This window comes from Athene noctua, chromosome 24 (assembly GCF_965140245.1).
Source record: "Athene noctua chromosome 24, bAthNoc1.hap1.1, whole genome shotgun sequence".
Lineage (NCBI taxonomy): Eukaryota > Metazoa > Chordata > Aves > Strigiformes > Strigidae > Athene > Athene noctua.
The window spans coordinates 1706060-1728936 of record NC_134060.1 but is presented as its reverse complement, the minus strand read 5'-3'; the positions used below and the strand labels follow the sequence as shown (position 1 = coordinate 1728936).

The 22877-nt window shown below is 65.2% G+C and overlaps 3 protein-coding genes across 4 annotated transcripts; 2 read left to right on the top strand and 1 right to left on the bottom strand.

Annotated features, from left to right (window-relative positions):
- The first annotated feature begins 4870 nt into the window (after positions 1-4870).
- Positions 4871-10182, top strand: GJB3 (gap junction protein beta 3). The gene is made up of 4 exons (XM_074926086.1): positions 4871-4924; positions 6103-6235; positions 8148-8932; positions 9152-10182. The coding sequence occupies exons 3-4, from the start codon at positions 8178-8180 to the stop codon at positions 9165-9167; spliced, it is 771 nt and encodes a 256-aa protein (XP_074782187.1). The 5' UTR covers positions 4871-4924; positions 6103-6235; positions 8148-8177; the 3' UTR covers positions 9168-10182.
- Positions 10183-11615: 1433 nt separating this feature from the next.
- On the top strand, positions 11616-15026 carry GJA4 (gap junction protein alpha 4). 2 transcript variants are annotated; one of them, XM_074926324.1, is made up of 2 exons: positions 11616-12041; positions 12828-15026. In XM_074926324.1, exon 2 carries the CDS (start codon positions 12849-12851, stop codon positions 13869-13871), a length of 1023 nt encoding a protein of 340 aa, XP_074782425.1. In that variant the 5' UTR covers positions 11616-12041; positions 12828-12848; the 3' UTR covers positions 13872-15026. The 2 variants fall into 2 exon arrangements, with proteins under 2 accessions (XP_074782425.1, XP_074782426.1); XM_074926325.1 differs by lacking the exon at positions 11616-12041 and adding an exon at positions 12126-12300.
- Positions 15027-21025: 5999 nt separating this feature from the next.
- On the bottom strand, positions 21026-22303 carry SMIM12 (small integral membrane protein 12). Its single transcript, XM_074926330.1, has 2 exons — positions 22271-22303; positions 21026-22007 (listed from the first exon to the last, which is right to left on the bottom strand). The coding sequence occupies exon 2, from the start codon at positions 21988-21990 to the stop codon at positions 21712-21714; it is 279 nt and encodes a 92-aa protein (XP_074782431.1). The 5' UTR covers positions 21991-22007; positions 22271-22303; the 3' UTR covers positions 21026-21711.
- Between the last annotated feature and the right edge of the window lie 574 nt (positions 22304-22877).

Here is a 22877-nt window from a genome sequence, read left to right as displayed (position 1 = left end):
AGCTGCCCAGGGGGGAGCAGGAGCCACTCACCTGCCCTGCTCCTTCGTCTCCCTCCCCCTCTTCTTCCTCTGTCCCCCCGGCTCAGGAGCGCTGGGGGTGGCAGCACCTCGGAGCGGGGCTGTGCCTGAGGGCAGCCTGCTGCTCCCATCCTGGGGAAGGCACGTTACATCGTTCTGCTGAATCTGGGATAAAACTCTGTGCTGTAGGACACGCGCAATCCCCAAGAGCCAACAAGGACGAGCAGCTCCGTGGTGACTGTGAACCAACAGGGGTTGGGCTTGTCCCAGCCAGGCTGGCTTAGCTGGTCCTGAGGGTATCCCTGCCATGAATAAAAATGTCTGTCCCTCAGAAGCGGTGGCCAAAGCAGTTGTTCTCCTGCTCCTCGGGCACAACGCTGCCAAGAGCGGAGTAAGGGCCGCATCACCCCCGGGAAGGCGCCACTCGTGGGCAGCTCCGGGCTGGGTTTGGGCCGGCCGTGGTGACAAAGCACCGGCTGCAGGCTCAGGCCACTGAAAATCAGAGCAGCCCCTGGAGCTGGGCATGAGCTGGAGGGTTGTTTTTGGGACGTGTGGGATGTTACAAGGTCTGAGCTACCCAGGGAAGGGCTTGTGCCTGAACCCAGCAAGTCAACGGCAAAACTCTTGCTGCGTTCAGGCGCTGGATGCAGGTGAGCAAGGAGGAGAGCTTAATTATCGCCCTGTAATCACGGGCTTTAAAAAAGTAAATGAATTCTTGATTTAATATGGGCTACTGAGCACAGGCAGGCACACCCAGAGGTGTGAACATCCCCGGGGACCCATGGGTGGCAGAGCCCTTTGCAGCCGTGGGCTGCCAGGGACAGACTGGAGCAATTTAAACGTGTCACAAGTTTTGAAACCAGGTCAGAGGTGGTGGAGATGGTGGGGGGAGAGGGATCAGCCAGGACAGATACCCTCGAGCCCCCTGGCAACCCCTCTCCCTACCCCTCACCCTACGTAAGCCTCCCCGCAGGTGTCAGGGCCACTGCAGACGGATGTGATTGTCGTTAATTACACTCATTAGCCGAGTGGGGACAAGAGCACGTGCTTGGTGCGGGCAGCCACCGCGGCGAAGCGCGGGGCTGAGGATCCGGCCGGGCAGGCAGAGCCCAACGTGGGCTGCCAGCAATTCCTGCCCAGCCAGAGGAAAACACCTGAGCAAAACAGCTGAATAAAGGAGAGGAAAAACACCGCAACCATTGATTAAACAATAACATTAAATGGCAGAATATGATCTCGTTTATTGCTGTAATATGTCGTGTTCTGCTGTGACTCAGGCGGCACTGCAATTTCTAAGGCCATCAACGGTAACTGAGCATTAGCCAGGATGAATAATTAACAATAATTTCATGGCAAATGCACTCATAAGTAACATTAACTTTGAACATGCAGCTTGATCTGTTACGGGTTTTGCTTTATTTAGAGGGTGCGAGGATTATTTTTTCCATGAACCCTGACAGCCCCGGCACTCGCTGTCTCTGCTGCGGTGGCACAGGGAGAGGGGGGGATGCTGTCACCGTGTCCTTTCAGCCCGGGGCTGGTCTCGGTGACAGGTCACTGTGGCTGCTGCCACTTCGCAGGACTCCTGACCCCGAGAACCCGACCCAGTGAACCGGGTCCTACCCGAGACTCTCTCGGGGCAGAGCCCAGCTCCTTCCCGCTGCACCAGAGGGGAGGCAGAGGGGCCGCAGGGACCCGACCGGCTGCCCCACGAGGGTGGGGATGGTGGGGGAGCCCTGGGGGGATCCCTGCCACCAGCCCGGGACCCTCTGACAGGTCCTTGTGCTGCGTTTGGAGACCTTTGGGGTAAGAGAGGCAGACGGTGAAATACAGGTGGATTTCTTCCATCTCTTTTTAAATGAAGCTGCGCTGATCTCAGCCTTCCTTCTGTCCACTCTCCTTGCTGTGCTTGCTGGATTATCCACCTGAAACTTTTCTTTACCGAAGCCTTTAACATAAAAGAATACAAGTTGTTCTTTGCGTGCAAGCCATTGCCTCTGATGTAAAGAGCCAGGGCAGGGCTGTTTGCTCTCAAGCGAGCTTGGCCGCTCTCGAGCCGAGCTGTCCTTGATTAGCAAAACCCCGAGGTGTTGCCCGGCCGCAAGCGCAGAGATGAGACCCAGAGCAGCCACCCTGCCCTCCTGCCCCGCTTCCACACATCGAAGCGGCTGCGGAGGTGCTGCCCGTTTTGAAAGACCTGACGATCCAGTTGCCATTTGTTGTCCTGCTGCTTTATCTCGCTCAGAGCAAGAGTCGCAGCCGCTCTGCAAAGCTCCGGGTGTCTTGCACCATCCGGGCTTGGGCTCAGCAGAGGCTGAGCGGATAAACGGGAGCGTCTGGCTGCTTCTTTTTGATGTGTGTCTGTGCTCTGCACCAAGGGGAGAGGGGGTTGCCCCTGTTGCTGTGGAAATGGGGGGGCTAGAGGCTGCGTCACCTCCTGGGACGCAGAGCTCTGGGGTTAAGAGGCAGGACTGGTGTCAGTGGGAAAGCAAATAAGCTGGGGGATGTCACAATAAAAGCTGAATTTTTCCCAGACTTTGCACCATCATATATTTGCTTCTGGGGTGCCCAGAAGGCCCCCTAAATTTAGGGGATTTAAAATCAAACCATCACTAACTCCCGCCCAGTCAGGGATGCGGAGGGGTTGGTGTGCGCAGCGGCACAGGTCGGGGCAGCCTGTCCTTCCCAGTGGGGGCTGGTTTCTTCCCTGCCTGAAAACAGCCTGTCTTCTGGGAATTGGAGAGAAACTCTGATTTACGTCCAGCGTGGAGCGAGCCGGCTCCCAGGACTCGCAGTGCTCACGGGGGAGGTCTCCCTGCCCTGGACGTGGCCCTGGAGCGGGACAGCGGGGATGGCCGTGGTGCTGCTGGCAGCAGGACCTGCAGGTAAAAGGCAGGGCTGGGTCCTGGCAGGCAGCCCCGTGCTGCCTCCTGCCATGCCCCTTTTAAAGACACTTTGAGTTTATCTTGCTGGTTTGGTGGCCGCCTGCTCCGCTGCTCGGGGTTTTTCTTTATGGAGGACCCAAGGTCGGGGCACTGGAAGTCGTTGGGTGTTTGTAGTGTTGACACCTGGCACTGCAGCCTTTCACCTGTCACCCCACCGAGTTGAGGGGGTGACAACAGGGTGACGTACCCCAGGCAGGTACCCGAAGCCCCGCCGAGGTGTCCTGAGAGCTGCCGAGCCGTGTTGGCACCTTGTCCCTGTGCTCACGCTGGAGCAGTTGGCAGAGGGATGGCAGAGGGGGCGCAGGGACTTGCCCTTCACTGAGACACCCAAATACCCAGCTCAGCACTGCAAACTACCAAAACACAGAGTGTTTCTGTTCCCCACCCAACTGCCTTAGGGGAAATCTTCTGCCCATGCCAAAAGGCACCTGAACGTTCTCGCTGCGGCCTCTCCTGAAACTCCAGGTGAGAGGCTGCTGGGGGAACCCAGCCCCAACTCTTCACCTGGCCCTTACAGGGTCCTACCGTGGGGCGGGGAGCGGCTGCTGTCACAAGAGACCAGACCTGCCGGTGGTTCTTGACGTCTTCCCCCTCTCTGGGGTTTTTCATCTCGAAAGCCACAGCCCCCAGATTCCTGCCGGAGCTCCCGCCACGTCGGCTCTCGACAGCATAGCTCAAATTCCTGATCCTGCCGATACAGGACGGGGCAAAGGCAGCTCCTGGGTGAGGGGAGGCTCCCGGCTGCTCCAGAACCTCCCTTTGCTCTTGTCCGGGATGAGGGTGCCTGTGTCTGCCCCCTCCTCCGGGCTCACCCCACTCCGCACCCCCAGGCTCCCACAAAGGTTTGCTTTGGGTGTCTTAGGCCCCCACTCCTGTGGCCTCTCCCTGACATTTCTCCAGCCAGGCAAAACCCCACACACACTTTATTTGTCCTCCTGGAGCCAAAAAGCTGCTGGGTGAGCAGCTCCTTGTCTGCCACGGGTGCAGAGAACAAACCTCTCAGGGCATCGAGCACCCATCGAGCGCTCTTCAAATGAGTCCCCGTGGGAAGGGTGGCCCTGGCCAAGCCGCGTGTGGGGGTCCGTGAGTCTGGGAGCACCTGGGAAAATGCTGTCATGGTGCCCTCGGCCGCGGGGTGATGCCGGGGAAGCCTCAGGGCAGCCAAGAGACCGGGTAAACCGCGGGTGAGTGGAAACACATTCCTGCCCGGGCCATGTCTGCAGAGGCGTGATGGGGGGAGGCCACCAGGGAGGGGCTGACTCAGCTTTGGGGAAATGAACATCCCGCTTAGGGACACACCCTGGGTCCCCCCTGCCTGGGGACCCCTCTGCCACTCTCTGTCACCCGGTCAGTGCCACTCTTTGGGAAAGGTCTCACCCCGGCCCCGGCGCTGGCTGGGCGGTGTCTGCAGGTTGGAGATAGCGATGAGATGAGCTGTTGCAAAACTATTACTAAGGTAAAACCATTTAAAAAGTAGGTTATAATTGCGTAATTTGTGATTCTTAGCAACGTTTGCTGGCTGACCCACGCCTGGGGGTTGGTGGGAGCCCGGTGCTGATCCCTGGCCGCCCTGGTCTCTCCCAGGGTTTGCTGCCGGGTTTGCCGTGCCCAGAGCTGCCCGTGCCGGGGTCGGAGCATCACCTGGCAGGAGCCGCTGGCGCCGCTTGCAGAGGAATTTGTCTCCGCTGATCTCACTGCAGGATTTGACCCACCTTTATTGTTCAACCCGAGCATGTGTGTGCATGTGCGCAGGCAAGAAGCTCTACGGGAGCTGTTTGCCAGACTCACCCAGTGACTGGGAACAGCACAAACTACCCTTCCCCTCCCCACACACGCTCAGCGCTGCGGACAGGACCTGGGCACGCAGGAGGGCTGCAGGCGACGCCGCCGGGGCCGAGCTTCCCGCTCCACAAGCTGACGGGATCCAGCCACCTCCCTCTGGCCCTTTCCCGGCTGGTCAGGTACCTCTGGCACGCGGGGTGCTCACAGGGGGCTGGGGACCCGCAGATTTGGGGCGACGGACCCCTCGGTGCTAACAGGGTGCAGGTGGGAGCTGTGTTACGGCTGGGGCTGCTGTGCCTGTGGTAGCCAAAGGCAGGGACCCCGACATCGCGCAGCGCCTCGTCGGGACCCCACGGGCAGTGTTGGGGTCCCTGACCCACGGGGCTGCATGCCTGGGGGGTGATGCCGGGGGAAGGCACAGCGTGGCACCCCGAGGAGCGGGAACGGCCACCCCAGGCCCGGATCCTCTCTCCCACCATCCTCCCCAGGGACCAAAAGAGGCTGAGGGCCCCCCAAAAGAAAACCCACAGCCCCAATCTGCTGCATTTGCACCCCAGGAAGGAGCCAGGCGCTCTCGGGCCCAACACCCTGCGCCCACGCAGGGCAGGACCCGGCGGTGACACACCGGGCTGGCATGCCGGGGGCTGGCGAGGGTGCCGGCCTTCACGGAAGGCAAATCAGCGCTGCGGGCAGAGCCGAGCACGCCTGGAGCGTTGCCCCTGCTCTGCCTGGCTGCCAGCCAGCACCGGCCGGGCTACGGGGCTCCCCGGTGCCGCACGGCACAGGCCAGCTCGGGGCTCAGCACGCAGCTCACGGCCCTCCCCGCCCCTCCGTGGGTCCATGGCGCTGGGCTGAGCCAGACACGTAGGTGGGTGCTGGGTAGCGTCGCCGCCAGGGCACGGGGAGGGGGGTGTCGGGAATTGGCAGGCTGGCGAGGGGGCCCTGGGGACATACGGGGGGCTCCAGCCATCGGCACCAGCTTTTGGCTGAGGAGAGGAAAGCAGCAGCTCCCCTCTGGATTTTGAAACGAAGGGCGGGCGGGCGCGCTGCCATCGCTCCCCACCCTGGCTCACTGCTGCGGGTTGGCCGGGGGGAAGATCTGCTGGTTTCAGACGGGGCGGTGAGTGGAGGTGCGTGGGCACGGGCAGAGGCCCTGCCCTGGCGTTGGCACACGCGGGCACAGGACCCCAGCTCGGCCCCGCTCGGCCCAGCCGCGCTTCTTGGTGCATCCCCGGGTCAGTGGCGTAGGAGTGTGGCGGCTTCGGGGCTTGTTGTGGGGTGGCCCCGGCCAGCGACGGACTCCCAGGCAGCCCTGCGGGCTCTGGGCAGTGCTGCAGGCTCTGTTCCTTCCCCGCAGCCCCGGGACGCCTCGCACAGCCCTCCCCGGACGAGGGGACCCCGTGTGCCATCGCACCCCGGCCATGCCCCGCGCCGGGCGCTTCCCACCCCGCAGCCCCCACTGAGCGGGAAGGAGCCTGAGCCTCCTCCAGGTACGTCTTGGAGGGCATCGGGTCGGCAACGGGCAGCGGCTCCTCGGGAGTGGGAACGCGAGAGCACGGTGCCGAGCCACCTGAGGAGCTGGGAAGGAAGGAATTAGCGCTTGGGGTTGAACAAATTTTTCCATTTGACTTGAAATTGGAGCTGCCTGTGGGCTCCTGGGTTGTCCTGTACTCCCCGGGCAGGCTCTGCAACAACCAGAGACAAATAATTTGTCTGAAAAAATCTTTTTCTTACACAAAACAACTCTTTTAGAAAACACAGAAATAAAATATTGGGGCTGGTGATATGTGGGACGTGTTCCCCCTGGAAGCATTTGCCAGCTATAGTGCCAACCTCCCCAGCCCCAGCCCCAACCTGCTGGGCCAGCGGCGTCTCCCGTGGGGCTACGGGAGGTTCCTCCAGCTGGAGCTGCAGACCCGCAGCACCTCTGAGGCTCTGGGCCGTTCCTGCGGCCCGTAGCGCGTCCTCGCTGTTGATTCTCTCAAAACCAGACAAATCCCTGCCGAGGCAAAGAGGCTGCAGAAAGCCTCCTCTGTGCTCTGTCCTCCGAGGGCTCGGCCCCCCCCTGCTTAGCCCAGGATCACAGGATGCTTTGCTCCAGTCGTCACCCCCACTGCCAACCCCCCCTGCGCCCGTGCCAGCGGTGCCGTGCGTGGCTCAGAGCAAGTCCTTAAAATCCAGCAGTGCGGGGACAGACCCAGCTCTGAAACCCTCTGCCAGGGGAGACACCTTTACAGCCAACCGCCACTGACTCACCTCTGGGTAAAAATCACCCGGGGTTTGTAAATCCAGGTGGCAGTGAAGCTCTGGGTCGGGCTTAGCGTGCCACCCTCCTCCCACCGGGCAACCCCAGGCTGAGCGGAGGAGCCGGTTTAGCCGGCGCGGGGCCTGGGGCTGCCTGCGCTGTGCCGGGAGCAGGTGCCAGACAGACACACGGACTCTTGCTTTCAGTAGCCCCACTCTCACCCGCCTTGGGCTGCCTTGGGTGTCACCTGCGAGAGAGAAAACCAGTCCCTGGCGCGTGCCGGCATCCCAGCGCTGCAGCAGCCGCTTCCCCTTTGGCCCAGCGTTAGCAAGGCATGGCGGCCAGCTTAGCCCATTTTACACACATGGAAACTGAGGCTCAGGGAAGGCTGGGACCAGCTGGGACCACGCCTGAGATCCCCAGGGATCTCCCTGATGGGAAAGGTCCCCGTCCATCCCCAAACAGTGCCAGCGCAGGGTGGGCAGGGGAGCGTGGCTGAGCCATGAGAAACCCTGGGGAGGAAAGAGGACGAGCCTGGGGAGGGAGAAGTGGGAGCTGTGCTGGTCCGGGGCTGCACCCGTGGGAGCCAGCTCAGCCCTGCCCCTGCCAGGGCACTTTTCCATGGGGTCCCACCACAGTTGGGGTTCCCGCTGCCCCCCCGTCCTTCCCACTGTGGCTCTGATGCACTGGGGGCACAGGAACCAACCAGTGAGGGCTGGAAATGCTCTGCGGGGTCCCCTCCTGCCCCAAGGGACGTGCGGGCTGGCGGGGCCGGTGTCCACACAAAGCTTTGCTTTGCTTTGCCAAGTGCACAGCCATCCCCACCTGATCCTGGCCTGCGCCAGGGGACTGAGCCACTGATTTACACCAACATGTGTGATCAGGCCGGGGGCTTGGCAGCGGGGACTCGGCCAGGTGGCTCATCCCTTTCATCAGGAGGTACAGAGAGGCTGAGTCACCCCTGACTCACCCCAAAAGTAAAAGTCTGGGCATGAGTGTCCATGAGTGGGATGGTCCCCCCCACCCCAAATGAGTGTAACATGGTGGGAGAGAGAGTCTGGGAGGTCAGCGATGAGATTAAGTGCAGCGAGAGAGGAGCTGCCCCGTTGCCGTCTCCCATCGCTCTTCACCCGCCGCTTCTGCTGCTGTTTCCCCAGGTCGGGTGACTCTGGTCTCCGCCGCCCGCCATGGATTGGAAAACGCTGCAGGCGCTGCTCAGCGGGGTCAACAAGTACTCCACAGCCTTCGGCCGCATCTGGCTCTCCGTGGTCTTCGTCTTCCGCGTGCTGGTCTACGTGGTGGCAGCCGAGCGCGTGTGGGGAGACGAGCAGAAGGACTTTGACTGCAACACGCGGCAGCCGGGCTGCACCAACGTCTGCTACGACCACTTCTTCCCCATCTCCCACATCCGCCTCTGGGCCCTGCAGCTCATCTTTGTCACTTGTCCTTCCCTCCTGGTCATCATGCACGTGGCCTACCGGGAGGACCGTGAGAAGAAGAACCGGGAGAAGAACGGGGAGAATTGCCCCAAGCTCTACAGCGACACGGGCAAGAAGCACGGCGGGCTGTGGTGGACCTACCTGCTCAGCCTCTTCTTCAAGCTTATCATAGAGATCCTGTTCCTCTACCTCCTCCACAAGATGTGGGACAGCTTTGACTTGCCTAGGCTGGTCAAGTGCTCCAACGTGGACCCCTGCCCCAACACTGTGGACTGCTACATCGCTCGGCCAACCGAGAAGAGAGTCTTCACCTATTTCATGGTCGGAGCCTCCTCCATCTGCATCGTCCTCACCGTCTGTGAGATCTTCTACCTCATCTTCAAGCGGGTTGTCCGGAGTACACGAAGGTGGAAGAAGTCCCTCAAGCGCTCCATCAGCTACAGCAAGACCTCCACCTGCCACTGCCACCTCAAGACAGAGGAGAAGGACAAGTCCCAGACGAGGTGCGTGGCAGCCCTGGGGGCCTGACTGCTGTCTGACAGGGTGCTGGGAGGGGAAAAGGGAAGGGAGGGAGCAGTGTCCTGGCATGACCACCAGGGATGCCATCACCAGACTCTCCACCCAGGACCTCGATGGCTGTAAGGGAAGGGGGACACATCCACGGGAACTCTCGGTGGCAGGTTGGGTGCCGGGCAGGCCTGAGGGTTCTGTTCTTCCCACAGAGGAGAGGAGCTGTGAGCTCACCCGTCCCAGCTGGCTCGCCTTCCCCTTGGCCCAGCAGCTTTTCAAGCCTGCCAAGTCCCTGAACCCTCAAGAGTCGACACGTGTGAAAAATGAATAAACCCAACAAACTAAAGTCCCCCGAGAGAGGCCCACGGGTGCCCGAGCAGACGCAGGTAAGGCGAGGGCAGCCCTGGAGCTCTGCTGGATGCGCACAGCGGTGCCGCGGGGCTCGGCCGTCACACCGACACAGACACCGTGCACGAGCAGCCGCGCTGCCCGGCCTGGCAGCAAGCCCAGCTGAGGGCAGCAGGGGCAGAGCCACCAAGCTGGGAGGGCTCACGGGACTGGCGGGAGGGAGCATGGGGGGGTCCCGTGTCCCAGCAGCTTCTCTTGGGTCCCTCCAGCCCTGCAGCTCCCGTGCTGGGTGTGAATCCACCGGTCGGTGCCCAGTCAGGGCTGGTGTCACCCAGCAGTGACAGTGCTCCTGGCTCGCTGCGCCTCGCACGGGCACAGCCCCAAGCACTGCTTCCTCCTCCTTCCTTCTGGACCAAGAAACCAAAGAAACGCTGGGCTCGGTGCTGTGGCCAGAGCCCTCTTCGTGCACCCAAAGCCCTCACGGAGGAGGGCTCCTGGCTGTCACCAAGTGCTCAGTTTGCCAGTACTGGGGCAGGAGCAGCTTTTCCCCCTTTGCTCACGCACACGCCGTGCCGGTGTCCTGCCCAAGTGCCCTTTCCAGCTCTGCCCCCCTCGCCTCAGTCCGACCTGGCACTCACGGCACGAGCTGCAGATCCAAAGGGCCGATAAACGCCGTGTCGCTTGTAGACTCTGGGATCTGCTCCGCACTGTAAATCGGGGGGGACTGGTGAGGGCAGAAGAAATGGATTCGCAGAGGTTCCCCAGGAGCCCGTGGCTGAGCCCTCCTCGCTCCCGCCCGAGCCGGGGCATCGCGGGTTGAGCCCCAGGGCCGCCGTGCCCAGCGCCCGCCCACTCCGTCTCCTCCCGGCTTGTCACGCGTCATTAAACTTTAATTCATCAGAACTGCACGCTGGCCCCCAAGGAAATCAAGGAGGGATCAGCATCAATTATTTACTAAATCTTGATAAATATTACAATAAATAGCAATGATTTCCATTTAATCTCTCCTTAAGCAGCGCTGCGCGCAGGGTCTGCCGGCTCGCCAGCCGCCGCGTTTCCGGCTCCCCCAGCCCCACGAGCGTGTCATGGTGGGCACGGACAGAGCCGGGGCTCGTGCCACTGCGAGAGGCTGTGACAGCGGTGCCTACGCCGCTGGGAGGGTGACATGTCTCTGCGCTGGGACACGGAGCAAGTGCTTCCAGCGTGGGCTGCTCCCGTGGGCTCCTCACGTCACCCGTGTCACCTGTGGGGCCAGGCCTGGGCACCCTGTGCCAGAGGACAGATGTGCCAGGAGGTTGAAGAGCAGGTGTCTGACTGGGAAGCGGCTCTGGCACCAGTGTGGGTGTGATTTGGGGCACTGGGGACCTGTGGCTGGTGTGGGTGAAGCCCGTGCTGGTCCTTCTGGTGGGCGAAGCACGGTGGGAGCGGGCACATCCGCAGGGAAGGGCAGCTCCGGTTCCTCTGTGGCTTTGGGGCAGCTCCTCGGGGTGACGGCTTCCACCCATCGGGGGCTGGCGGGGCACAGAGCGTCACTGGGGGCAGACACCGAGGGGGGACACCGGCTCGGGCGGCCACAACGGGGGGCGCTGGGAGGGGGAAGCGTTAGTCGCGGTGGGTCGGCTGGGCGCTGGGCTCTGCAGCTCGCACGGAGCAGCCCGCGGGCGTTACCTGAAGCACAACAATTATTTGATATTAAACATAACGATGCTGATCTGGCTCTGCCCGCCGCTCGGGCCCAGCACCGCCTGCGAGGAGGAAATGCCACGAATCGGGTGGGAGAGGCCGCAGGTCCCAGCTGTGTGCGTGGACTGGCCCAGTTTCTGGTTTCGAAAGCCCGAGCCCTTCGCACCCGGCTGGCCCCACGCAGCCCACGCCAAGCGGCAGACAGCGAGTGGGGGGCACACACAAGGTTTTTGCCCCCCCCCGAAGCCAGCAGGACTTAAGCCTGTGCATAAAATACCAGCATCTGCCCACCCGCTGGCCCCTTCTCCCTGTCGTGGTGCCTCCGCACCCCCCGCACAGCCTCGTCTGAGCCCCCCCCCCGCCAGCAAAGCTCCGCGTAAAACCCTGGGGGGGGCTCCTGGCCCCTGGATCCCCGGCGCAGCGCCGGGCTCCGATGTGGCTCCAGCACCACCCAGCGCCCGCCGCGCCGCACGGACCCGCGGGGGGACCGGCCCGAGCGGGGGGGGACGGAGCGTCCCGGGGGGGGACACCCGCGGCATCTCCCCGTCCCTCCCCCCCCGCCAGCCATGAGGGCACCGAACACGCGTCGGCTTTAGGGGTCCCACCCGCGGGCAGGGTCCGTCCGCCCCGCGTGGGTCCCTCCCCTGCTCAGCGCGGGGGGGTCCCGCTGGCGGAGCCCCAGCCACAAGCGGGGCTACCGGGCGCGGGGTGGTGCCGGCCACCGCGGGGGCGAGCGGGCAGGGGCACCCGGGCTTCCCACAGCCCCCGACGGCTCCCCCCCGCCTTCCACCCCGGGGGGACCGGCTGTCCCGGGGGGGGGAGTCCCGGTCGGACGATGCTCCGCGGACCCCCCGCCCCGCCCCACCGGGGCCTCCCCCTCGGCCGGGGGCAGCGGGACGGGGCGGCCCCGCAACACCTGCGGCCCCACGGCGCCGAGCCCCGGCCCCGGCTTCCTGCCCGCGCTCCTCCCCCGGCCCCCCCGGGCCCCGCACGGCCTCAGCCGCCGGCCCGGCCCGTTCGCCCACACCCAGCGCGGCCCGAGCCAGGCGGGACCTGCCCGGCGCGGCGGAGGTGAGTGAGGGGCGGCCGGGACCCCCGACGGCTGCGGCTCCCCCGGGGACCCCGCTCCGGGGCAGCCCCCCCCCGCTGCTGGGCGTCCCTTTAACGGTTCAGCTGGCACCTCTGCCGGCTTAATTGGCGGGGGTTAATTAAGAGCCGGGGCTGCGGCTGTCTCTGCTCTCCCAGCCGGGCTCAGCTCCCGCGGGGGGACCCGGCGGTAGCCGGGGGTGACACTGGGACCCCCCCGGCAGCAGTGTCGGGGCTGCGGGAGGTGAGTGGTCTCGGGGATCCCCAGACCAGGGAAAACCCTGGGCAAAGGGGAGGGGGCTGGGGTGCCACCACCCCATGGTGAGGGAGCTGCTGGGGGACTGTCCCGTCAGTTTGGGGTGAGCCCTGAGTGGGTGTCGGGGTGGCTACTGTACCCCGGGGGTCTGTAGCCCCCCAAGACAGCCCCGCTGCTCTCTGCCCTTCGGTAAAGCCAGGGCTGGGGGAGAGGCAAACCCGGGCTGCTGCTGTGGGCCCAGCTGTGCCCCCTCTCCGCCGTGGGGCAGCCCCAAACCAGGTGGCCAGCAAGCCGGGGGTGCTGTGGGCTGGGTGCTGCTGGGGGGAGGCGAATCCCTGCGCTGCCCCTTCTCCCCAAGTCCCGTCCTTCCGCGCTGGGCAGGGGGGCAGGAGGAGCACACCGGGGCACCGCAATGCCGCCGGGCTCCCACCCTCGGGGCTGGGGTGCTCCTGGGTGGGTTTGCTGGGACCCTCTGCAGAGATCTGACTGGACTCCCCTCCCCTCTCTGCTCACAGAGGCACAAGGCTCCCTAAAAGATGGGTGACTGGGGTTTCCTGGAGAAACTGCTAGACCAAGTCCAGGAGCACTCAACTGTGATCGGGAAAATCTGGCTCACGGTGCTCTTCATCTTCCGCATCCTCATCCTGGGCTTGGCTGGGGAGTCGGTGTGGGGGGACGAGCAGTCGGATTTTGTGTGCAACACCAAGCAGCCGGGCTGCACCAACGTCTGCTATGATAAAGCCTTCCCCATCTCCCACATCCGCTACTGGGTGCTCCAGTTCCTCTTTGTCAGCACCCCAACCCTGATTTACCTCGGCCACGTTGTCTACCTCTCCCAGAAGGAGGAGAAGCTGAAGCAGCAGGAGAGCGAGCTGCGGGCTATCCACAGCAAGGACCCGAAGATCGAGCAGGCCCTGGCAGCCGTGGAGAAGAAGATGTCCAAGATCTACGTGACGGAGGACGGGCGGCTGAAGATCCGAGGGGCGCTGATGTGGACGTACCTCATCAGTGTGATCTGCAAGAGCATCTTTGAGGCCGGTTTCCTCGTTGGCCAGTGGTACCTGTACGGCTTCTCCATGGTGCCCCGCTACGTCTGCAAGAGGGACCCCTGTCCCCACCAGGTGGACTGCTTCATCTCCCGCCCTACCGAGAAGAGCATCTTCATCATCTTCATGCTGGTGATGGGCCTGATCTCCTTAATCCTCAACCTCCTGGAGCTCTTCCACCTCTGCTGCAAGAACCTGCTTAGCAACATCAAGAAGGTGTCGGGGCCGAGCCGGGACACCTTTGCCGACGACATGGCCTTGGGTCCCTACCCGCCCAAGCACTATCCCTTCCTGCCCATGGCCAAGAGCCACACGCCGCCCTACCAGGCCTACAACAAGCTCTCCAGCGAGCAGAACTGGGCCAACTTCCACAACGAGGAGAACCTGGCGCTGGGCAGCGGCACCAGGCCGCTGTCGGACCCCTACGCCCCCAGGGCTGCCGAAACCCCCACCCCGGAGGAGAAGCTGTGCAGCCGGCCCGGGAGCTCAGCCTCCAAAAAGCAATATGTCTAGTGCCGGGCTGGCCCCGGCCGGGCCGAGGGGACCTGCCGTGGTCCCTCGTGCCCGCGAAGGTGCTGGCTGTGGGCAGGCAGCTGCCTCCTGCCTGGACGGGCCCCTGCCTGCCCCTGGGACGGGATGCTCAGGAGCGGGGCTGAGCGCTGCCCCGGAGCGGAGCCTCCGCTCTCTCCTGTTTTCCCCACAGACCCTGCAAGGAAGGAAGGAAACCGCAGAAAGTTCCGCGGGACGGCGTGTGCCTCGCCGTGGGAAAAGGAGAAATCCCTCGAGCCGTGGAGCTGGGAACAGGCTGTCCCCGGGGCTGCGCTGGGAGGCTCCTGCCCTCGGGAGCCTCGGACCCGGGGGTTTGCCTGAGCCCCCGCCAGCGTGAGAGCCGGGGCTGCGGCCGTGGGAAGCTGCTCGCCTCCACCCGGAGCGGGGCTGAGCTCGGGAGGGCTGGGGGGAGCTGCGCTGGGGCAGCGCTGCCGGCCGGGTCCTGGCCACCAGCCCCATCCTGTGACCCCAGCCAAGAGCCAGCGGGGCCAGCAGCTCCTGCCCAGGGTTTGCTGTGGGAGCTGCCCCTTTCCCCGGGGGGGGGGTTAAGCCAGCAGCAGCTCTTCGGGCACTGCGGTGACCCCGATAGCTGCAGGGTCACTACTTGGGTGCCCCAGAAGTTTTGAGAAGTGAGGAGGCCACTGCCTCCTGGCCCTGGCCCCTTTCCCAAGCGGTGTGTGTGTCTCTTAAATTATTTTTAACCTGCTGGCTTGAGCACGGAGCTTTCTGCCTCACGGGTGCGGTGGTGTGGGGGATTTGGGGAGCTGTGTCCAGCCTGGGCCACGTGCCCGCCAGCCCTGTTGGTTTTTGAGGGGGAATTAGCCTGGCAACTGCTGGTGGGGGGGGGGTGTTGGTTTTATTACTTTGCACTAGTCATCTCCTGCTGTGGGCTGAGGCGCTGGGGGGGGGGGGACAGAAGAACCAACTGCCCCCGTGAGAGCGGCTGCCCCAACTTCCCCAGCCCACCGATGCTGGGAAAGGGGAAGGTCCTGCCGTGACTGAGGGGCTGTGGGTCCTGCGTGACCCAGGCAGGAGTGTGGGATGCAGACATTGCTCCTCAGTGCTGTTTCCTTCCCCCCTGCCCCTGGCAACAGACTCAATGTTGCATCTTGTCAAATAAAGTTGGATGAATGAAAAAGGTGACGTGTGGTGTGACTGTGCTTCATGCAGCTGCCTTGGGGAGGGGGGGGTAAGGGTTTGGGGCCGAGGGAGAGGGATGCTGCTGTCCCGGGCTGGGGTGAAGGGGAGTGTGGGCACCCCCCGACCTCCTGTTGTGCTGCTGGTGCAACTTGCCCACGGAAAGCACAAACCTCCCTGCTACGGCGTCCTGTCCCCTGGAGCCTCAGCCCGGGGGCTGTCACAGGGCCAGCGTGGCGCGGGCTGGGGTGGCCCAAAGCAGAGCTCAGCCCCGCTCCTCCTGCCACTGATAAACCTGGTGGAGGCCGTGGAGCTCCTCATGGCTGCATAATAGCTGGAAATGAGCCGCAGATAAAGGCACACAATGCAGCGGGGGCTGTTGTTTAGTTTTCTCTGGCCAAGTCAGCCGAGGGCAGAGCCAGCTCTCGGTCGAGGGCCTCTTCAGCGAGGGTGGGACGGACTAAAAATACCCTGGAGAAAATGAAATCTGGGTGATACAGGGTGATATCGCTGCCATCGGCTGCTGGCGGAAGGGAAGAGGGAGGCACCCGGCTGCGCTGCCCTTGGGGCAGAGCCTGGGCTGGCAGCCAAGCCCCCCCTTGGCTCCCCTCCCTGCTGGGGCTGAGGGGGGTGAAGTCCCCTGGGGTGGGGGCCTGGAGCGCACACTACCAGCACCCAGCCCTCCCCTGCACCCTCCACCGGGATGCTGGGGCAGATTCTCTTCAGAGGGACCCTGCTCCCACCACTGCCCGGTGAGGCCCCCCCGGGGCACCCCAGTGCAATGGGGGACCACAGCCCAGCGCTCAGCAGGCATCGGCAGAGCTGCAAAGCCCCGCAGCTTTCTGGGGGGAGCAGCCCTGCACGCTCAGCCGGGAGGAAACACCCGTGTGAAAGGTAACGGTGCAGCCGGGCCGGGTGTTTACCCGCCGGCCGCGCTCCCCCGCTCACCTCCCCTCGCCCAGACTGATATTTTTGTTGGCACCGGGGGAGCATCACGCTTTTCCGAACGGCCCTGCAAGGTGGAAAACAAGACGGCTGAGAATCCCCTTGCCTGGACACCGTGCCCGGCCGTGGGCGCTGCGCAAACACATCTCCGCGTCCCGCTATTGTTCCCGTGTTGTGACAAGGTGACCCCCACGCCGCCGGGACCTGCCCGCAGCACATGCCAACAACAACAGCGAGGGGCTCACCTGCACGGCGGGGCCGGGGTTGGTGGCAGCCCCCCAGAAGGCAAATAAAAGTTTGAAGCTGATAAGGGCACGGGTTGGCCCGGCGAAGCCCTTTGGCACAGCCTGGGGACAGATAGCGGCCTGCAGGACACGCATGGCCTCTCTCACACCTCCGCGCTCCCTCCTGAGCAAACAGGCCTCCGGCCCCGCCTGGGAACGGCACTCGCTGCCCCAACCCCATCCTGTGACACAGCCCTGCCTGGGGGCTGCGGTGAGGGGCTCCCCATGGGCACCCCTGAGCCCCAGCTCTGGGGTAGCGGCCAGCGAGCGCAGCCCCGAGGGCTGTACGGGCACCGGCACCCGCTGCAGCCCCCCCCGCTGGGAGGGGTAGAGCCCTGGGCACGGCCGTGGGGTGGGAGCGCCGTGGGGCTGTTCCCGTGGCCACCCACAGGCTGCGATGTCCACCCTCGGGTTTTTGGGGCAGGAAGTGTGCGTACCCCCACCTAAGCACCCTGTGGGGTTTATCCCAACCCCGGGCTGACTGTACTTCCCAAGGAGCAGCCACAGCCCCCCCAAACTACACCCTGGCAGGGTGCAGGCAGCGCCGTGGGGCACCTGCAGCTCCCGGAGGAAAGCGAGTGCCCAGAGGGGATGTGACATGGCCAAAGGAGCAAAAGGGAGAGAGGTGGACAGACGGACACACGCCCGACCTGACTGCCAAGAGCCCGAGGCTGAGGGTGCACAGGCGTGGGGTGACCCTTGGGCGCAGGGTCAGCGCTGCTGTGTCCCCTCTCTGCTGCCCACCAGTGGTTCGGGAGGATGCTGGGGGCAGGGGTGGCCACCCCCTGAGTCAGGAAAGGCTTTGGGGTGGTTCTGCCAGTCCTGGGACCCCAATTCCTGCTGGGGACATTGGTCTAACACCAGCCGTGGGCCCCAGGAACCTGCTCCAGTGACGCTGCCCCATAGTCATGGGTTGGCAGGGAGGGTCCTGCCTCCCCCCAGTTAGGACCAGTCCATGCTGGGGTCCCCCTGCACTATCCTGCCCTGGGCCGGGGGAGAGGAGCCACGGGAGCTCCAACAGCGAGGCTCTGCCCAAGGCGCTGGCTGAGCACCAAGGAGTTTATTTTTAACCTTTCCCAGCGCACAGAAAATAGCAAGTGTCTAAATCCAACCGCTCGCAGGAAAAGCCACGGCGGGAGTGAAATCGCAGCTGAGAGGAGGAAGGGCAGAGGGCTGGGCAGGGGGATGCCAGCCAGGGCCACAGCATGGTCCCCCCATCCTGCCAGGGCCCCGTCCATGCCCAGGGCTCTGCCCACAGTGTCCCAGCACCCCATTTCCCGCAGCCCCTCGGGGGAGCGGGCGCAGGCAGGAGCATCCTCCTGGGCTGGGCACAGACCCCCGAACCCCAGCACCCTGTGCCCGCAGCACCCGCCATCAAGGCAACACCAAACCAGGTACAATCCTGCCCTTACCAGCACCATTGCCAACTGTGCACAATGAAGAAAAAGCAAACCCCAAGCTGCTCCCTTCCTCCCCCGGACCCGTCCTCGGCGCGGGATTATATTTAGCCCTCCACGCATGGGCAGGACAGACAATGCGGCCCAGTGTGAGAACCGCGGGCGGGAGGAAACGCCATCAATAGCCCCGACAACTTCCTGCATCCTCACATTGTCGCTCCCTCCAGCCGCTTCCTCGCACGGAGGTAACGGCACCGCAGTGCCCAGCACCCCGTGCCCACCTCGGGATGGGTCCTGCCCCTGCCAGCAGCTCGGGGCATCGTTCCCGGTGCAGCACCAGGAGGGCAGAACCTGCTGCCTGCACAGCTGGGGGCTTCTCCTGGCGTGGGGACATCGATGTGGTCTAAAAACCAAGAAACTGGGGTGGCCTTGGGGTGCTGGGGATGGAGGGGGTCAGCCCTGAGCTGTGGCTGTAGGAAGAGGCGATGCTGAGTGGGAAGGGACCGTGCCCGCTGCAGCTGTCCCCAGCCAGGGCTCGGGGCTGCGTCTCGGTGCGGGGCAGAGCTGCTCCTCTCCCACAGCGCTTCGGCGAGGAGCCGCCAGGCTCGGTGGGTCTGCGCCGGGGGGCTGGGGCGGGAAGAGGCGAGCGAGATGGGGAGGCTGGGAAAGGACTTGGCCGTGCTCGGGAAAAGGACAAAACGGGAGCCTGGGAAAACAGCCTCGGCTGGCCGGGGCAGGGGAGGGAGCCGATGTCCCCAGGGGCTGCGGGGGACGCGTTGAGGGGGGGGGGACACACACATGCCATTTGCTCTCCAGCGCAGCCGGGGTGAGCACCCTCCGTGTCCCGCAGCTGTGGGGACACGCCACTGTGTGCAGGTCCTGGGTGCCCCAGGGTGACTGTGCTGCTCCAGGACGGAACACCCCCAGCCCCCCGCACCGCTCCTCTCCCCCCGCAAAGCGCCGACGCTCTGGGCCTTGTGGGGGGGTACCGGTGGCTCCGAGCGGTGCCAGCGCAGGGGCGCAGCGTCCCCAGCCCCGCGCAGCCGGGGCATCCCTGCTCTGATCTAACCGGACGTCCGCTGCGGCCGTCCAGGTGTGCCGAGCCGTGCCGAGCCGTGCCAAGCGGTCGGGGGGGCTCTCACCTCCCCAGCCTGCACACCAGCTGTCCCAGTCCCCCCGCAGTGAGCCGGGGCACAGCTCACACCCCCCCACCGCTGCCCCGGCTTGCTCCCTGCATCCTGCCTCTGGAAACCACCTGCTCCTCTCACAAGCTGGACCCCCGGGAGCAAACCCGGCCTTGGGCAGGGCAGAGGGTCAGCCCGGGAGCTGCAGCCGCGCTCAGAGCCAGTGAGGAGGAAGCAACAAGGCCGTGCCAAGAGCCTGGCAGCCAGCGTGCTCCCCCCGAGCCCTGGGGCACGGCCACGACATGCCAGGCAGGGACAGGGAGCACTTCTGCAGCTGCCGGCTTTGATCCCTGCTCCGTGGCACAGCGCAGCAGCGTGGGGCCTTCCCCAAAGCCCGACAAGCCCTGGGAGGATGCTCTCCCAAGAAAAAAGCCAGCGGATGGGCCAGCCACGGGACTCCCTGCGCGGGGACAGGCTCCCCAGCCTCACACAGCCCCGGCCACGCTGCTGGCACGGCTCCTCGCCACGCTCCCGTGGCAGCGCCCGGCTGCACTACGCTGGGGGCAGCTGGATTATGGACACACCGGCCCAGACCAAGGACTTGAGCTTCAGCAGTTGCGTTGCAGGCTCAGGAAGCCATAATGGTTTATTCAGCAAAGCTTCCTCTGGCTCTTCGTGAGCTACTGTGGCTGCTCACCCCAGGCCTGAGCGCTCGCCGGCTCCTATTCTTGTGCCGCCGGCGCTTCCCAGGCAGCACATTGTTGGGATTCAATGGGAGGAAGGGTGGGTTTACGGCACCGAGGGTTTAGGAGAAATGCAGCCAGTGGCTGGGAAGCGGGTTTACCCCTGCCCTAGTGCCTGCGGGGAATCCACGGCCCCGCAACGCCGGCGTCTGCCATGGGGATGGACGGGAATCCCCAGACGCACGGAAAGCGGCTGGAAATGCAGCGGGAGCGGGGCAGGCGCTGCCCGGCCAGGAGCCCCCACGCAGCCGCTGCCAGGGCTGAGCCCTTCCCAGCACCGCGCCCGAGCAGCCCCCCCTGACCGACACCACGGGGGCCCAGGGGAGGAAACGGGGCAGCGAGGCCCCAACAAAGCCCAATTGTGCCCGGCCGGCCCTGGGAACAGGCAGATCAATGGGTTATAAACAGCCGAGGGAGCCGCTCCGTCGCGGGGCGAACAAAGGCGTCTCGGAAGACGTTTCCGAGTTGGGTCCAGCTGGTCCCAGCTGGGGGAAGGGACGGGACCGTTCCCACCCCAGTGCACAATAGGGACCAGCCATCGCCCCTCAGCCGGGCTGGGAAAGCAAGAGGCCAAGGGCAGGGGCTAGCCCAGGGGACCAGCTTGCCAGGGGGATCGGGGCGGTTGCCCCAGAGGTGCTGTGAGCCCCCGTGCAGGAGGCAGCAGCAGGGCAGGGCCGGGACAGCCTTTGCATCGCCCCCAGACTCTGCCTGCACCTTCCAACCCAGCCTCAGCCGCCCTTGCCCGCAGCGACGGCAGAGGCCTGTGGGCTCCCGGAGGTGCTGGGGCGCGCGCCCGGCTGCAGGGCAGCGAGCCAGGCTGGGAGGCAAACACAGCTGGGCAGCGCCGGCAGTAAAGCTGTCAGCGGGGCAGGAGCCGGCCCCGAGGAAGCGGGACAGAGCGATGTGAAACGCTGAACCGGCTGCTGACTTCAGGGCTTCGCACCAGACACGACAGATTTATCGTCCCCGGGAAGGGAAGGCCGGGCTGGGGCAGCAGCTCAGGCACCAAGGGAAAAAACAAGCCGGGAAGCAGCGATAACCCCGGCTCCGGGCCTGGCAGGCGGTGACCTGCTCAGGCAGCCATCGCCGGGGCTTGGTCCTGCCAAGTTGGTGACACGTGAGGCTGGAGGGGACACCGGCCACCAGTCCCCAGCGCTCGGTGCCAGCTCAGCAGCCCCGCAGAACCCCCCCATTCCCTGGGAGCCCCGCCTGGCGCTGCCACAGCCCTTCTTGTCTAGATAAGGAGGCCCAAGAAAAGCGGCTGACATGGCCGGGGGAGATGGGAGGGAGGCACAACCGCAGCAGGGGCTGGGATTTCGGTGCCTCCCCCTTCTCCCTGCCCACCACCCTGCTGCCAGGCCCCAAGGGCAGTGCCCGGCCAGGGACAACGGTGACACATCTCCCATGGTAGAAGGAGCTGCTTCTCAAAAACATGGGGAGCAGAAACACGCTCTGAGCCAGGCCAGGTGCTGACGCAGAAGACAGAGGCCCAAGGACTGACAGAAGTTTATTCCGGCTGTTCCCACACAGGGCAGAGATCTCCCCGCTCTCTACACGCCAGCTCAAAGCCACCGCCACGCTCGGAGCTGCAGGACAGAAGCAGGGCCAGGACTTCCACCTCCCCCCCGTCCCCATTCCTCGCAGCGAAGCCTGGGGATGATGCAGAGAGGGGCTCCCCAGAGATCGCCGCCGCCGCTCGGGCTCCCGTGGGTGCGACGTCGCATGGTCGGGGTTCACAAAGAGCCACGGGAGAGCGGGCCAGCAGATCCTCCCGCCGCAGGCGCACGGCCTGACCCTGACCCCGCGTCACTCTGGTCCAAGTTTCTTCTATCTTCACGCCATGGAAAAAACCCAACCTAACGAGACGCGGGTGGGACCAGGCCAAGAGGGTTTCGTGGTTCAGGGGCCGGGACAGGCCGAGAGCCGCCGAGTTTCAGACACACTCCACCTCCCATCGCACGGCTCCCCGCCTGCACCCCACAAAGGAGCAGCTCTGGGTGGGCAAAGCCCGGCGGGCCCGGGGGGGGTGCAGAGCAGCAGCGGGCACAACGTTGTGCCCAGGGACGGCCCGGTGCAGGCGGGAGGCTGGTGGGCGATGTGCAGGTGCCAGGGGAGTCCCCAGCCCGTGCTGGGACCAGTCGCTCCAGGGCTCCACGTTAGCCCGAACAACTTTATTAGCTCTTTTCCGGGCGGTTCCTGTTCAGCACGGCCCGAGGGGCGAACTCGAGCTTGTCCTTCAGGCTCACCACCTTGGTCAGGTCCTTGCCCGCGATCTCCTGCAGCTTGCGCTCCTCCCGCTGCTCCGAGATGCTCTTCTCCTCCTCGGCCGCGGGCGGGGGGTGGCCGCGGAGGAACCACTCCAGGTGGTAGCCCACCAGCCCCACCACGAAAGCCACCGGGAAGGTGACGTACGGGGCCTTGGAGCGCACGGCCGCCCAGAGCACGGACCACATGGCGCCGGGGGCTGCGCCTGGCAGGGGGGGAAACGCGGCGGTCACAAGCCGGACCCGGCCCCCCCACACCCCCCCACAGCCCCCCTCCTCCCCTCGGCGGCCGAGGCCCGCGGGCTGGCAGCGCCCGGGAGAGGCTCCGGCGGGCAAGGCCGCACCGGGCGGAGCGTCCCGGGGCCTCAGCACTGACCCACAGGGAACCGGGACCCGCCGGGACCCCCGCCCGGGGCCCCCCCGCAGCCGCAGCCGCAGCCGCAGGCAGCCCCGGGCGGCCGCCGCTCACCTGGGCCCGGCCGCCGCCGCCTCGTCCCGCCCCTTCCGGTCAGCGAGAGCGCGGGCAAGAGAGGCGCCGCCCGGGGCCGGCGGGGCGGGGCCGCCCCCTGGCGGACCGCGCGGGAGCGGCGGCGCTGGAGGAACGGCCCGGGGGGGGGCGGCCACGGGGGGTGATCCACGGGGGGAGAGCCACGGAAACAGCCACAGGGAGAGGCTTAGGGAGAGGGAGCCGCGGGGGGAGCCACGGGGGAGGCCACGGGGGGGGAGACCCGTGGGGGGAGAGCCGTGGGGAGACACCCACAGAAAAGAGACCCACAGGGAGAGAGACACGGGGAGATCCACACCAATGTCCACAGGGAGACCCACGGGGAGAGCCACAGGGAAAGAGCCATGGGGAAACCCACGGGAAGAGGCCTACAAGGAGAGAGACCCACGGGGAGACCTTCAGACACCCCCCAGCTCCCTCACAGGGAGATCTGCTGCCCCAGGGAGACCCCCCTCTCCCACGCCACGACAGCCCGCTCCCACCCCACAGACCCCCCTCTCCCACGCCACGACAGCCCGCTCCCACCCCACAGACCCCCCTCTCCCACCCCACGGACACGAAAGGGCTGTAG